At 39.3% G+C, this 16,076-nt stretch overlaps 1 protein-coding gene across 5 annotated transcripts in view; it reads right to left on the bottom strand.

Annotated features, from left to right (window-relative positions):
• Window positions 1-440: 440 nt before the first annotated feature.
• The window catches only part of ATP7B (ATPase copper transporting beta), a 40,400-nt gene continuing 24,764 nt past the window's right edge, over window positions 441-16,076 (bottom strand). For 3 of the 5 annotated variants that reach the window (XM_077173723.1, XM_077173722.1, XM_077173721.1), the window contains 11 exons: window positions 14,934-15,088; window positions 14,613-14,747; window positions 13,546-13,740; window positions 11,823-12,005; window positions 10,076-10,274; window positions 8,759-8,905; window positions 7,558-7,700; window positions 5,521-5,724; window positions 5,293-5,410; window positions 4,418-4,520; window positions 441-2,465 (listed from right to left, as the gene is read on the bottom strand). In XM_077173723.1, the coding sequence (XP_077029838.1) occupies window positions 2,201-2,465; window positions 4,418-4,520; window positions 5,293-5,410; window positions 5,521-5,724; window positions 7,558-7,700; window positions 8,759-8,905; window positions 10,076-10,274; window positions 11,823-12,005; window positions 13,546-13,740; window positions 14,613-14,747; window positions 14,934-15,088 (1,847 nt within the window). In that variant the 3' untranslated portion in view covers window positions 441-2,200. Of the gene's footprint in view, window positions 2,466-4,417; window positions 4,521-5,292; window positions 5,411-5,520; window positions 5,725-6,705; window positions 6,958-7,557; window positions 7,701-8,758; window positions 8,906-10,075; window positions 10,275-11,822; window positions 12,006-13,545; window positions 13,741-14,612; window positions 14,748-14,933; window positions 15,089-16,076 lie in introns of those variants that run through there. The other 2 variants (XR_013180939.1, XM_077173725.1) reach the window with 2 other exon arrangements.

Genomic DNA, 16,076 nt, shown 5'->3' on the forward strand with positions numbered 1-16,076 from the left:
TCCTGAGCAGAACAGAATGAGGTATTTTGTCATCTGGGTGATACAGTCTTTATACCTCTCTCTTTGTTTTGCAGGATCACTGTGTGGTTAGAATGGGTGACAAAATGAATGCCAGACAACTACCTGACCTTTTTCAGCTAAGTTGGCCTTTAATTCCTCTCTGTTCTGTTTGCAAAGTTTCCTGGTTCTGTCCAATTCCCCAAGATGACTTTGAATCCAATATCCAATTTGCACCCTTTAACATGTTTGCAACCTCACCTGTCTCAACATGAAACAACACTGTCTATTTTTCCCTCCTAAATATCCTGCCTAAAACAGATCACAAAGCAGTCACAAAACCTTGTGCATATGTACCCTGCAATCCAACAATCTCTCTTTATGCCCTTTTTATTCTGAACCCCTCAATTAAAAAAAAAAAAAAAAAAAAAGACACACAGTCATTTGTTTATTTTTTTTAAAAACCAAAGCATATTTTTACTGTAAGGACTGGTAAGAAAATACAGAACAGTAAAACTTCAGACCCTCTTTCCCACGCGGACATGCACCTATGGCATGTTTGAAAAGTATGTGTGCTGTGAAAGTAATCTCTACTTATATAGAGTTTTAAAACTGATTTGTAATTATATTTAAGACAGTGCTGAGAAAATGGGAAGACTCATCAAATGTTTTAAGAACAATTCTTTTCCTCTCCGACTTGTTTTTCATTTTTACATTAGGAGAAGCAGTATTTGAACTCATGTTAGAAACAGCTCTATATTTCAGTCAATGAAAAGAAGCAATTATTTCATGTTGTTTAGCAAAGTATTTCTTTGACTATAAAACTCTGCTTACATCAGAGTCCCACAGCTGGACAACACGGCACTCTGGAACTGCATCCAGTGCACCAAAACTGTTGATTCCTACTGTCCTGACTCTAAAAAGTGTTAAGGGGTGAATCTGACATCCACAGGGATGAAGTTACTGCAAGCTTTGGTAAAGATGCTAAAGCAAAAAAGGGTTGTCCAGTACTTTGATTTCTCATTGAAGTAAAGAGGGGAACTAAAACCAATGCAAAAAAATAAATACAAATTTAAATTACAAATTTTCTTAGTTGAGGTCCTGTCATTTATTCATATGATGGCAAATAGAAGCCCACTTTAAGGCCATTTTCCACCTTTATAATATAAAATTTTAGCTGCATTTTAAGCAACCAGCAAGCTGGGGTTAAGTTATGCAATAATCTCCCTCTGTTCAGCTACACTGGAGTCTCACCAGTGCTAGTTCTGCTCAGTCATGCCAAGGTAAATACCACCTTTGCCCACACTGGCATAAATTCTTCACTCTGTCAGAGAAAAGAGACAGACAACTGCCCAACTCTGAGGAGCTCCCTGGGGTCCAGCAAGGTATCTTGGATAACTGGGACCAGGAACTGCTCTGCCTTTATGGATTTCAACTGGAATGGAAAGGTTCCTGGTGACTTAAAGGAGTTTGTCCCAAATAGAAATATCTGTAAACATAATGATAACTCATAGAAGATCTCTTGTGCAAGAAAAAGGGGAAAGGGGCTCATATGGAGCAAAAGAGAAAATCAAAGAGAGCAGTAGAAATGTGCATCAAAAGGATGCAATACCTCAAAGCAGTGAAAATCTTTGAAAAAGACCTTTCAGAGAGTTGAAGCAGGTGAACTAACAAAGTATTTTTGGTCCCAGGAGATGCCATAAATACAAAGTGTTCCCAGAGTGACATGACTAGTTAGGATTCTGTGTAAAAATTCAAATTCTGACCACATAGTCCCTTATGCCATTGATAATTTCATTTAGACACAAATTAATATTTGGCAGCTCTGAAAATACTCTTGCTTCATGTGGTCTTGAAGTAATAAATATTGACAGATTGAAAAGTATGAAATTTGGTTCCTAGCAAAGAGTCACAGAGAAACTCTTTTAGACTCTGCAAATTACAATTTTACATTATTTCACTAAATGCTGTGTGCAAACAAGCCAGTTCATTACAGTGGCACAGATTATTTCCATAACTAGAAATAACTGGTGACCTGAAAAAAATCCACAATCCATACAACCCAACGCTGAGCTGAGTTGCAGTTGTCTTATGAGCTGAAGGAATACTTCACTTACAACACTGAAGCTGCTGATGAAGTAAGTCAGTCCCTCCCCTGGCTGGGGAGGAGGAACATTTCCCCCTGCACTAAGTGTCCAGAGCTTCAGATGTACTGCTCCTCATCCGCTCTGTTTATGAGCAATGACCACTTGCCCCCTTCCTCCTGGATGAAGCCATTGTGTCTTGGCAGCCTGTCTGAAGCCAGGGAGGAGAGGGACACTTGGCTTGTCTGGTCCCAAGGAGATGGTTTGGAAGAGTCCCTCCTCCTATCGTCCATTCCAATGTGAACACTGATTTGAGAAGGAGTGAGTGGCTTCATGCGGCCTTGAGCTTGCGCTTCGTAACTTTCTGTGTCCGGCTTCTTGTAACTGAGAAAGAGAAAGAGAAAAGATATTTACAACAAGAGGCCAATGTGTAGAAGCATCTGGCACTGGAACAAATCAGAAACTTCTGATAACCTAAATGAATTGAAAGTGTTTATATAGAAAAAATAACTTTATAGATTAATTACACATGTTTAAAATAAATTTCCTATCTAATAGCTCACCAACAATTAATTTAAAATGTGTGGTGCCAAGAGTGTAAGGGTCAAAAATCAGTTACAGAATAATAATTGTTATTGCTACTTGAATTTTGAGCCTGCCAATTCTCTCAAGCAAGACAAGCACAGAAGGAAAAGGGAGGATGATGGGGAAATGCAGAACACTCCTCAAGATGTTTCTGGTCTGTTTTCAGTCATTCAAAACCACATACCACTGATTGAGCACTCTTCTGTTGCATTTAGGGACATGGTTTAGTGGTGGTCTTGGTGGTGCCAGGTTAAAGGTTGGACTTAATGATCTTAAAGGTCTTTTCCAACCCAGATGTCTCTATGATTCCATGCACTTCAAGCACAGAAGTTTAAATAGCTTAAATAGCTAAGAGTACGTCACACAGCATTAAAACATTTCAATAATAAAAGAGAGGTACTCTCAAAATGAGGTTCTTTAATAAAAATTAAAGAAAGTGTTTAAAAAAAAGAAAGTGTTTAAAAAATAAAGAAAGAATGAGTTTGCTGAATTATTAGAAGGTCCATAGAAGACAATTGCAGGTAAATGGACTCAATGATACAAAAATCACTTTCTGATGCAATGCGTACTAAGTCAAATCCCAGAAATGGCAAGTATGCGTGGTCTTCTTCACATATATATATATACCATTGTGTTCTTTGGAACCTGAAGTTCTGTTCACCTCATCTGACACTTCAAGAAATATTATTGTCCTAAAATGTATACTGTAAGACAGCTTCCATAAATCTGAAGCCAAATATTTTTAGGGGGTTCTCAATATCTACCTAAAATGGTGTGTGACACAATGAAATTGGCACAAGGTCAAACGAAATGGGAGAATTAAGGAATCCTGTTATAGAAATTTCTCATCCTTTGAATAACTATACACTGAAACCTTTTAGGATGAAAATCCTGTAGTGGTAGAGCTGACTCTGCAAACAGACTTGTATGTATGTAATTTGTATTTATATTGTGGTCTCACTGAGCATTTGCAGGATTAGAAACATGATGTAGGAACAGATTTCCCATATTTGGAAAATTAGTTTATACTATACTGTACTGTACTATACTGTAATGTACAGAAGACCCCAGCTACAGTAAAAATATGTGAAGGTTTGGACCAATATCAGACACCATAAAAATTCTTATTCTTAAAAGCTGTTTGCTTTCTATGCTGTTAAGAACAGGTCCACTGTAACTGCCAAAAAGGGTACCCAAAAAATGTAGCATTAAAATGAATAGAACTTGAAAAATCTTGTGGTAGATCAGAAATTGGTTTGCTTCCAAAAGAATAAAGAGAGATGCCTTATCTGCAGCAAGGTGCAAAAGAATAAATACACTGCTTCCCTGTTTCTCTCTGGCTAACTTAAATAGACAAAAATAAAAACCAAACAGGTACAAATATTTTTTTCAAAAATCTATTGTTACATTATGGAGAATTATCTTTCAAACTACTTGTTCACTTGATATTCACAGCAAAACCTCCTGACCATTACTTTACTTGGTATTGAGCTAGATCTCCACCACATGGTCCCAGGTGACATCCAGTCACACTTTTAGCTGCTAGTTAAAGCATACTGCATATACCTTAGTCCAGGTAAGTTCATAATAGTGACACCTGTCTCTTTTGGAGCCAAGGATCAGACAGAGCAATCCCAAGCTAATGGACTTTCAGGTACTTTTAGATGTAGAAACCCCAAAAGGGTGTCTCACTTGAGTCTCAGCCTCAGTACTGCCACAGCTCCCCAGCTGATAAACACAAGACAACTTGCCATTTCAGCTGCAGTGAAGACAGCAGGACAGACACAGAAGAAGCTGCCATTGCAGCTGACCCCATCCAAGGCTGAAGCACGAGGCCAAGAGGCATGAACACACCTAGAAAAAAAACATATGGACATGAGCCAGAGCTGCTCATGCCAGCACAGGCATTTCCACCCCTGCATAGCACAGAACAGATCAGCAGGTCTACAACACAACTGCCGAGACCTCCAGAAACACAACTAGATCAATATATGCATTTACTCACTCATTACTAAACATGTCCCTTCCATTGCAAGGGACGACCTTTGCACCCATACAGGTACAAGACTGCAGCCACAGGGCAAGACTATTCATCCCTTCCAGATATTCTGCACATATGAAACACAGCAAAGGCAACAGAAAGGCATGGCACTAGTACAGGAAAAGGAGGGAGAAGTTACTCATAAACAAAACAAAGAATACCTGAAGTAAGTTTTAAGTAGGAATTTAGAGCATGAGAAGCTGTCTGACAAAGGCTATATACTACAAGCAGTAGGAGAGAATATGTGCGATTCAGGGCAAATAAAAGAAGGAGCACCCAAAAGTAGGATGGCACATCTGATTAGAGCTGGGTTTGAATATACAGGAACTAATCCCCAAGTACTGCTATAAGAAGAGCATAGTTTTAATTTCATCTAGAAGTATTTATTCCTAAGAGGCAAGCAAAAGGGAAAAAAAAAAAAAAAAAAAAAAAAGAATGTATTGATTTCACCCTCCTTCTACTAAGTTTTAAATAATCTAGGAACCTGTTTTTGGTTTCTTGAGCAGGTAATCAATCCTATAAGAGGCACCACAGAGATCAACTATGCTGCTGTCTTTGATAAGCCAAGCTCTTGCAGTCACATACCTGCTGCTATGGGTATTCCAAGCAGATTATAAATTAAGGCAAGAATCAGATTTATTCGTATTCTTCGAACTGTTCTCTTGGATAAGTGAATACTGGCAACTACATCCAGCAAATCATTCTGCAAGACAGAAGAGCACTGAAAGTTTTCCACATGCAGTCTTCAGAAAACTAAACCAAAATGAGGAGTGTGAGTGATAAAAGAGGACAGGCCAAAACTGTAGTGCTCACTCGGATAAGGACAACATCTGCAGCTTCAATGGCAACATCGGTGCCCGTTCCAATTGCAATTCCAACATCAGCCTTGGCTAGTGCAGGGGAATCGTTGACTCCATCACCAACCATTGCAACCTTCTTCTTTCCATTTTGGAGCTCCTGGACCTTTGCAACTTTGTGAGAAGGAAGAACCTCTGCAAAGACTTTTTTGATCCCAACCTATGTACAAAGAAAGACACCCCATGTTGGTGACATGCTTCATGCTGGAAGGAAGAGCCCTTTGCTGTTCTAGGTGAAGGGGCAAACAGGAATATCAACCAAACTGATTCTGGTGAAGTCAACATTTGCAAGCTACACAGAAAACTGAAGAGCAACATACTTTTGGCATAAGAACAGGAATGATAACAGCACCCTCCTACTGCAGAGATGCTGGCAAACCATACTCTACCCTTCACATCAAGCCCTGCATGGCTTCTGGAGCTCCACTGTCTCAGCAATAAAGATTTGTCTTTGAAATACCTTCAGGAGTGGTGACTCCAGCACTTCCCTTGGTCCTGCTGGCCACACTATGGCTGATCCAGGCCAGGATGCCATTGGCCTTCTTGGCCACCTGGGCACAGCTGGATCATGTTCAGCTACTGTCAAGCAGCACCCCCAGGTCCTTTTCTGCTGAGCAGCTTTTCAGCCCCTCTGCCCCCAGCCTGCCGTGCTGCAGGGGCTGTTGTGACTCAAGTGCAGGACTTGATACTTCACCTTTTTGAACCTCACACAACTGGCCTCAGCCCATCAATCCAGCCTGTCCAGATCCCTCTACAGAGCCTTCAAGGAGATAATGCAACACATAAACCATGTAGGATCAATTACAGCAGGGGAAACACAGAGACAACAAGTATGTGCAGGTCTCAGGGAGATTATAAAAGTAAAGCAAATGGCTGGCTAAACGCTTCTACCCATCCACATGGTAGCTTATGTGGAGTTGCTAGCAATGGCTCTACTGTTGTAGTTGGAAAACAGATGTCTCTATTAAATAGTGCTGGGATAATGCCCTTTGTTTGGCTGCCTCACCAGGCAGAAGCAGCTTTTCACCACAGAAGATAGGAGCTCTCTTTAAACCTTTTGAAAAGTAACATTTTATAACATTTTTAAAACTGCTTACCATTTCTTTCTATTGGAAAGGACATTCCAAAAATTCAATGACACAAAATAAGCTTGTTTAAAACATTCATCTCTGTTCCTGGAACCATAAATTCAAGCTTGTTTCTAAAAGACTTTTTTCCCTTGACAAAGAAAATTAGGTGGGAAAGCACTTTAACATAACTGAACACGAAAGCGAAAGTGTGAAAGCCAATAGGAGGAGGATTAAAGCATCACATGGAGAAACAAAACAGACCTCACAGCACAGAAGAGCGTGCATACCACAGTGCTGGCTGAGTCAGCTGTGTGGTGGGATACCTGAGGAAAGCAAAGTGGCACATGGTAAGATTAGAAGTAGACCAATACAAAGGGAAAGAGGGAAAGGAAGATCGAGAGGGTAGAAACATAGCAAAGGAGAGTGAGGATCTGACTTTTCATTTATAGTTTGCCACTGGGAAAAATATAAACCCAATCTCCTTTAGACTGCTATGCTTCTTAGCAATAATTCATATTGTTATTGTTAAGATAATGACAAATCCACACTGTGGATTGCCTAACTGTGACCAGAACTGCATCTTCAAGGAACTTTCCTTCATCACTAACCAAACAGGTCTGCCTTTCAGTGAAGGGAAACGGGAGGCTTCAGTTCAGCAACCAATTACTGCAAGAAACTCCATTACTCTGGAGAAGTACTGACTGCATGTCTACAGTGGGATCTTAACACAGTCACTGGCCTCTACTATGCCATAGGACTTGACCTGATTTTCAGTCCAGTTCAAGAAAAATTTGTCTTCATTTAATATATCCAGAGAAACTGCAGTTTCAGGGAAACTGAAGCTCCTGCTTCAAATTCACCAGGGCAAATAGGAGTTCTAGAACCTCATTGTTTAGCTTTTTGAACCACAGATAAGCAGATACCTGAGTAGCAATGGCTTTTGCAGTTTTCCTGTTGTCCCCTGTTATGAGCACCACGTCTATTCCCATGCTCTGCAGTGTGTGCACAGCAAGGGCTGCCTCCTGCTTGACAGTGTCTGCTATGGCAATCATTCCACACAATGCACCTGCACCAATGGAAACATCCTCCGTCAGAGAGAGCTGTGGGAGGGAAAGTGGCACCAAGAGGACAGAGCTCCCCCTCCATCCCACTGTGGCAGCCTGTGCAATAACACATTCTGAGCCACACTGACACTTGTGTCTGCAGCTCTCTCACTTATGGTCTCTTCTTCTTATCATTTGCCTGTTTCAGATATTTAGGGATCAGGAAGATGAGTAGTTTTTAAACAAGCCTGACTTCCGTGTTTTATGGTATGGAAAAATATGATAGTGGGTCAGAGAAAGTGTTGGTATTTGTGCCCAGGTCAGATGTTAAAGCCACTCCTCCAAGAGGAAGCATATAGAGTCTGGTTTTATGTCCCCTAGTCTTTCAGGGTTGGATCTCTACTAGAATTAATTACTTTCATTGAGAAGTCTTGCATCTGCCTTCCAGTGCATTGGCTCAAAGGTGCATCCATACTTCCTTCACAAGCAAATGCCTTTCAAAATTGCTCTCTAGGGGCACCAAGAATATTTGCTCAGTAAATGAATCATTAGCCTCATTTCAAGATCACAGGTGTGCTGGCAATCTATCACCATTGTAATCAGTTCTCATATCAAGGTATTGTCTGGGATCTCTTTTTGCATGGTCAAGAGCAGAACCCCACTGGCAAAACTCACTTGACTGATCTAATGAATCACCATGTTTATTCATGCATGTTTATTTATGCATGTTTTGATACCAGTGATGTGATAGGTTGGTCCATGATCCTTAACTGACATAAATTAGGACTGGACATGGCACCATATTGGCACTGCTTGTTTGAACAATGATCCTAGACAACAGGGGGTACAAAAATTAATTCTTAAATTAAAACCTACACAACAAAACCTTATAAACACTGTTGTGTGGTTAAAGCTTCTTTTAAGAACACCTTGATACTTCACAGTTCACAAGCAGTTCTGCACTAAAAGATTAGTAGTTTCTTGACACTAAGCCAGTGATCAACTGCTTCAGATTGTTTTCATCTGTTCCACAGTAGGATTGACTCATACTTGTTAAGTCACTCAAAGGAAGAGCAGTTACCATCTATAGCCACTAGTATGGCAGTCTGTCCTTTCATTTCATGGTTTGTCATTGCATCATTTACATCATTTGCAATATTCAAGCCATTGCGTCGCATCCACTCACGATTTCCGATCAACACCGAGTATTTCTGAGAAGCTGATGGACCTTTGTGCACAGACAAAAAGAAAAATGAGCATCTCAAAAGCAGTGTACACAGGCAGAGATGTTTCAGGAAGACAAGTTAGGTGGAGGCACTGCCTGAAGACAGCCTGATAAAAGTTTTCTCTTTCAAGATTCAATCTGTGCCTCTTTACACACAAAACTGTGTCATGGACTTAATGGAAGCACTTGCTCGTGTTTGCCTTTGTCAGCTGGCATTGTTCCTCTGAATAAGCACAGTACACACATTTAGTTAATGCCATCCTGCTTTGTTCTCACAACTAATGACTTTCAAATATAAAAGCTATTTCTGACAAGAGTAGTGTAGTTCTAACAAACAATGCACCTCATTATGAATCCAATCCAACTTCACAAGAACAATATAAGCAGGTGAGAAAATATTACATTAGAACCATTCACAAATGGCACAGTTCTGATGATTGAAGTTCTCATTCTATTTAATTCTTCTAATAGCTTTCTCAAAAAGGTCAAGAGCACCACAGCCTTCTGAAGAGAACTGATGAGCTCCTTAAGGAAGGCTTTAAATACCTTTTCTTTCTCTCCTACACCACAAAATAGCAAAGTGGCATCCAGAGAGTCTGAAACAAACCTGAATTTTATTGGCCTAATCAAAACTATCAGGCACTAAAATAAGTTTTCAGATATAGCACATTTTGTCTTGCATCTGCTGAATAGGTTTGAGGGTTTTTTTTTAATTAAGTGCCTTGAGAGATATATGAACAAAAAACAAAAGGTCCAAATTAAGATGGAACTAAAGGGGAGGATGTAAAAAATTGCAGTAAGACAATATATGTTAAAAGTAACTGCTTTAAATGGGAAGATAATGCAAACTTTGCTGTCTGCTGGACCATTTTTCTGTCCAAAAGGAATATTGCTGGGTATGCCTTATTGTCCATATATTGTATGGAATTTTCAAGTACCCATCACTGTACCTAATTCTCAGTTAAGTTTCTGAATTGCAGAGAGAGATCAAGAGTTGTGGAGAGAGCTTCAATTTTTGTTAAAGCACATTTTTGTCCCTCCTGTTCTTTGCCTTCTTCTGCCCCATATCCACCTTTCTCTTATACATAGTCTGGTAGGTGGTTGGTGCTGTTGGTTCATTCTCCCCCACATTGCAGCTGGCACAGGGGCAGCACAGGGCAGATAATCACTTACCTTGTGATTCCAAGAGTGGGATAACTCCACTATCTCCCAGAGGAGCGCTGCTGTTCCCAGTCCTGTTAGCATCCAGCTTATTGGGAGCTTCCTCAGCTGTGCCAAGGATGGCCTCAACTCCTCCAACCTTGCAGCTGATACCACAGCCTGGGACTGCCTGGAAGTCGGTGCAGTATCCCAGGCTCTCAGTGCCAAGCTCCTGAAGATGTAACCAGAGGCCATCATCAATCTGTGCTGCTCATGTGGGGTACAAACATTAGATAACTCTTGCCAAAAAGAGGCCTCATTCCTCCCCTTGGCAATGACTGACCAACTGAAAACCAGCCTGGAGTATCAGTAGCACAGAACTAAGAAAAAGGATGCTCTGGGTGTGCTGTGGCTTAGACTTCTAGAAAGGGGCAGCCATACAGATCACAGCCAGGTCTCAGCCCTAGCAACAGCAACCACAAGGAACAGCTTTTTCTGCCAGTTCAAGGATGAAAAAATTAGATTGGTGGTTCATGGCTTCAGCCAAGACTGGGAATGAAAAAGAAATATTTCATCATTAAGCCACCCAGCTTACAATTCTAGAAACTTCTAATTAACCTCACAGGCAACTGCCTGTGGTGGATCAGACCTCTTTGTATATATGTAAGAGTACAGTGAAAAACTGTATCTAATTCCTGGAGGGATCTGTCTGGATGTTAGGAAAACTAGCTTTTTCTGTTGAGTTAGGGAGAGAAGCCAGTGAGTACCTTCAAGATGAGATTCGGGGATTATCAGGACCCTACAAGTTACAAAAAAAATTGAGAAAATATTAATTTGTAAATAAGTTATTCTGGGTTGTCTCTGAAATCTGGAACTACATGTACCTCTCAGTGATCTTAAAACACAGGGATGACAAGGCAGGAGGTAAGAACATCAGCCAGCACTATAGCATTACAATTCATATAAGCCATAGTCCAGTAATAACTGCTGCATGGGAAGACTACAGAACTGTCAGGGTACTAAAACAAATTTTAAATTAAAAATGTAAAAAATAAGGAAGACATTTGGTTTGTTGCTTATATTATCTTTTTACTTCTAAATTTATGTTTTTCCTTCTAAATTTTATCACTGAAAGATCTAGCAAATTTGGTATATTTTTAAAACTATTCCCTATATCAATTAATGATTTTTCTTAGCAGACATTAATTGTTTATTTACATAGGCTTCCTATTTTCACTGTGACTTGTGTTTTACTTCTCCCTGAAGCTTGAGGAATACATGACATATATAAATGACCTCTGAGGATATGTAAAATTTGCAAAGACTTGAGTAATTGATTAATTAATTTGTGAAATTCACAAATTTTGCAGTTTAATATTCAAGCTTTAAAGACTTTTGCCTAATTTATTCCGATGAGCAAGTGACTCATAGAAGTGACTATAGTCAGATAATATGAAATGTCATCACACACATTTGCTTCATGATGTTATTTTAAGTATAATTATTCCTCCTGCATATATTCCTTATTTTCTCTTTAGTTCAAGATAAACTGAGCAAGATCTTCCTTCAGAACTCCACACTGTCTCCAGAAAAGCACAGCTTAGATAAATACACTGTCTGGTAATGTCCAGAGCAAGATGCACAACCATGCAGTCTCCCAGTTTTCCAGTCTGTTACTGTCTTGGCAGGCCCTTTCCTCTGGAACCTGATCATTTTATACAACATTGTTGCATTTTCAGTGATGCCTTCAGGCTCTGGATGAAACAGGAAGGCTAAATACCTCTTTGCAGTATTTAGTGACAGCCATTCCTAAAGGATGCTCGCTGCTGGCCTCTGCTGTACCAACAACAGCCAGCACTTTCTTCAGGGGGAGCACAGCTGTGTCTCCCATCAAAAGCAGCCTCATGACTTTAGGAACTCCATAGGTGATGGTCCCCGTTTTATCAAACATCACAGTCTTGATCTGCAAGAAAGAAACACAGTTACTGCCTAAGCCCTGCAAGCACAGGGATGCTGGTATGGTTATGGCACATAAATACAGTCAAGACTTTAATAAACAGTTGACTATATCCACACAAAGACAGAATAAATCTACAGAAGCAGGGATTCCTCAAGGTACCTTGAATTATCTGTACAGCAGGCCTCCTTATGCTTTCTTATTAATTCCTCATAAAGCTACAAGATCATCTTGTGCCCATATCAGGATCCCAGACATCAGTGTAATTGTAGGACTGAGATGCATATGCAAAGGACAGAACATGTATTCACATGCAGGAGTCATGTAATGGCACCTTAATCACTTTTACCATAAGGTATGTGATGCAAAGAGGGCTTTTTTCAATGCAGTTCAAAACAATCAACAATGACACTGAGGAAAGAGGACTCAGGAAGGGGTTTGGTCATAAAGAAGATGCAAAGGGTGCAAGAAGTTCAAGAAACAATAACCTAAGCAAAATTGATGTCATGCTATTCACCAAATTCAGCCATCACTTGTCAGCCAGGCCAATGGGTCTTGAGGAATCAGAAATGAACCAAAAAACACAGCCCCACATAGACTGGAACTCAAAGATGAAGTAAATTCTAATCCTGAAAATAAACCCAGCAGAAAGAAACACAAACCCCACAAACGTAGCAAAGTAGGCACTTATTCCATATCCAGCAACACACCAACCTTGCAGAATCACACAGGTCACCTAATTTTCAAAGCCCTGACCATAGCCTTGCTTGGATCCAAAATGTAAAAACTTCCAGCATTAATTAGCAGTCTTTTTTATATCTTCCCAGAGACTTGGAAAAACTTGTGCCCCATGGAAAAACTTGTGATCCTTGGAAAAACTTCTGATCAAGTAATAACCAGAATTATCAGTCTGAGTAACTTGCTGTTACCATCCTCCTCCCTTAAAATGTTCTGCATGTGTCTAATATAGCCTATCACAGCATGGCTTTGATTCATTTTCTTTTCAGCAGCTGTGGACATGTCAAACATCTTTCTCCTTCAACCTCTTCCTCCTCTTTGCATAATTTTTGTGTCTTCGAAGGTTTTTTTCTGCCTCCCTTCTGTCTTTCTTGTCTATACACTAAAACATCTTCAAATAATTTTTTTTTTCTTGCATTTTAAATTTTTAACTATTGATCATGAACAATATGCATTTCACGAATGGTTTCAGAGGAAAGAAAAAACTCAGTGGATTGTTGGCTCTTTTGCAGAAGAGGATTAGCCTGAAGAAGATTGCCATGAAGAGGATTAGCAACCTCACAGTCATGAGATGGTAAGGTATGTTGGCTCTCAAGACTTTGCTATGACTACTTTGAAGAAGGTTCAATTTATCTTCTTAATCTCAATGAGCAGCAATCAATTAAAGGAAAAAAAAAAAGGAAAAAAATAAAAAAGAAGGAACAACTTTCCACCCTCTTTCTTTGAACATGCAGAATTTCCTGGGGAATTATTTTTCATATTGCAATATCTGGGTAAGCTACAAAAGTACAGAATGAACTGTATTAACCTGATGTGCCATTTCCAGGGGTTTTCCACCTTTGATGAGAATTCCATTCTGCGCAGCCACTCCTGTGCCCACCATTACAGCTGTGGGGGTAGCCAGGCCTAAAGAGCAAGGGCATGCAATGCTCAGCACAGTGATTGAGGTTTGGAATGCAAACCTCAGTATTATTTCAGCTTTTGAAATGTTTTTGCTCTGATTCTGCAAGAAGAGGGAAGAGAAGGGGGAAAAATTAAAGAAAGATATGTAAGAATGCCGACAGCAGATAACATAGGTGTACAATCAATCACAGTCATTTCAGAAAACACATTTATCCGGAAAACTTCCGTACAGGAAATCAATCTATTATTGTTACTGTAATGCTAAAGAAAGGTCAATGATATGAATTGTTTATTTTCTAGATTTTTTGCTGCTCAAGCATACAAATGTTTGTTTCTGCTCTGAGTCTCCCAGATGTCACATAACTTGTGGGAATTTCCTTTAAAGCTTAGCAAAGGAGAATGCTATTTCCAGATACACAGACACCCCCCCCCCACCAGTTGCTGAGCATAGCAAATATACATCCTAAAAATAACAGAAGCTCAGCTTCTTTCTCAAGCCAAAACCACTATCTGCCATCAGAAACAGGAATGTCCACAAAAATTTCAGACATAACAGGAATGGCTCAGCTCCTTGCAATACAGCTATAGATAATGTTTAGCCCAGAAACACTGTGAATAATTTCCATTTGTAAGAACCCCATGCAGAACTAAAGGGTAAATGCAAAAATATATTTATACCTGAAGAGAGATTTTAAATAGCATCATTATCTGCTCTGTGTAGAAAACACCATGTTTTACACAAGTATTTACAGAATATTCTGGGCTGGAAGGGACTCACAAGGATCATCAAGTCCAACTCTTAAAGTAAAAGGCCCATACAAGGATTGAACCCACAACCTTGGTGTTATTATCTAACCAACTGAGCTCCTCTCAGGGTGATTATAACATCAAACCCTACATAGAAAAAGCATCTTAATTACATTGGAAGATATCCCAACACAAAAACCCAGTTATAATAATAAAACTACTTACAGGAAAATATTTTTTAATAATATCAAAGTTTACAAAACCAATTGTGATCCATGCTATCAATGTCACAGTTGAAATGATGATGATAAATGGAACAAAGTATCCACTAAATTTATCTGCCAGTTGCTGGATAGGTGCCTATAAAAAATAAACCCAGTTATTTGCATGTTTGTGGTTGAAACACATAAATATGCAGAGTTCATGAAAATACACAATAGTTCTGGAAAAACACAGTTTGCTGAAGTATATAAGTATCAAAACATATAATCTTTTTATTATTCAATCAAAAGCTGTGATCAAGGTTTTCTTCTCCATTATTTTTACCTTTGACATTTGAGCTTCTTCCACCAATTTTACAATCTGTGCCAGAGTGGTATCACTACCAACATGAGTTGCATTAACAAGAAGTGAGCCATATGCATTTATAGAACCAGCAATCACTGTGCTCCCAGGCTTTTTAATGACTGGCATAGGTTCCCCTGGAAAGAGAAGGTAAGAATAAATGAGCCAATACCCCTAACAGCATAGTCCATTAGCACACAGCTCATTCTATGTTAGCAAAATCAGTAGGCTAAGCAATAATGACCAGAAATCACATACTGGGTATCTCTGACTGGTGAAGACAGGGATAGGTAGTGTTATATTTTTATAAACCTTTTTATAGGATTAATTTCAAAGGAAATGCTGTTTCCTTGATCATAACTTTTCAGTAAACCATACTTCAAAAGGGCAAGGAACAAATTGGTTGGAAAAGGTACTTCTAGGAATTTCTCCAGTAACACCTTGTATAGCAATGGGAGTTTGAGAAATCTGTTTTTATCTCCATGACCCTGAGTTTTCAAAGACCAGAATGTTTTTCTGTGGAAAAGCTCCTGTTCTCCTGCTACCTCTGCATGAATACTAGCTCTAGAACATCTTTATTTTGTCTATTTTTAGTAGTAGTGATAACAACTGATTCCTTGAAGCTAAAGGTGTTCCTCTTCCAAACTAGAACAAGTAATCCAATGCCAATGCAAATTTTTGTATATTTTACTTTATTTATAAGAATTGTACAAGGCATTGAATCCTTACTATATTTACAAAATGAAATTAAAATTTCAGAACATGTAAAAAAGTCCTGTGACCCTTAACAAACATGAAATTTCAAGGCTTTCTTTCCCCCTCCTTGCGCATTGAGAGAGCCCTGTCATACAAACTCCAGCATCTCATCAATATTTCCACACCATCCTTTAGAACTTATTTCTGAGAAGGTATCATCTCTACAAATACATTCCAGGAGAAACTCCATCCAGATCACTGGAATAAGGACAACAGTGTTATGACTCTACCTATCCTATCAGTAGGTTAGTAAGTGGCCAGACTGAGTGGAAAACTTTCTGGTTTTTAGGGTGTGCACAGATGCAGGATTTTAATTCAAGCTTACAAAGCCACAGCATCCATTAAGCCACAGCATCCTGTGGCTATTCA

This window comes from Agelaius phoeniceus, chromosome 2, assembly GCF_051311805.1.
Source record: "Agelaius phoeniceus isolate bAgePho1 chromosome 2, bAgePho1.hap1, whole genome shotgun sequence".
NCBI lineage: Eukaryota > Metazoa > Chordata > Aves > Passeriformes > Icteridae > Agelaius > Agelaius phoeniceus.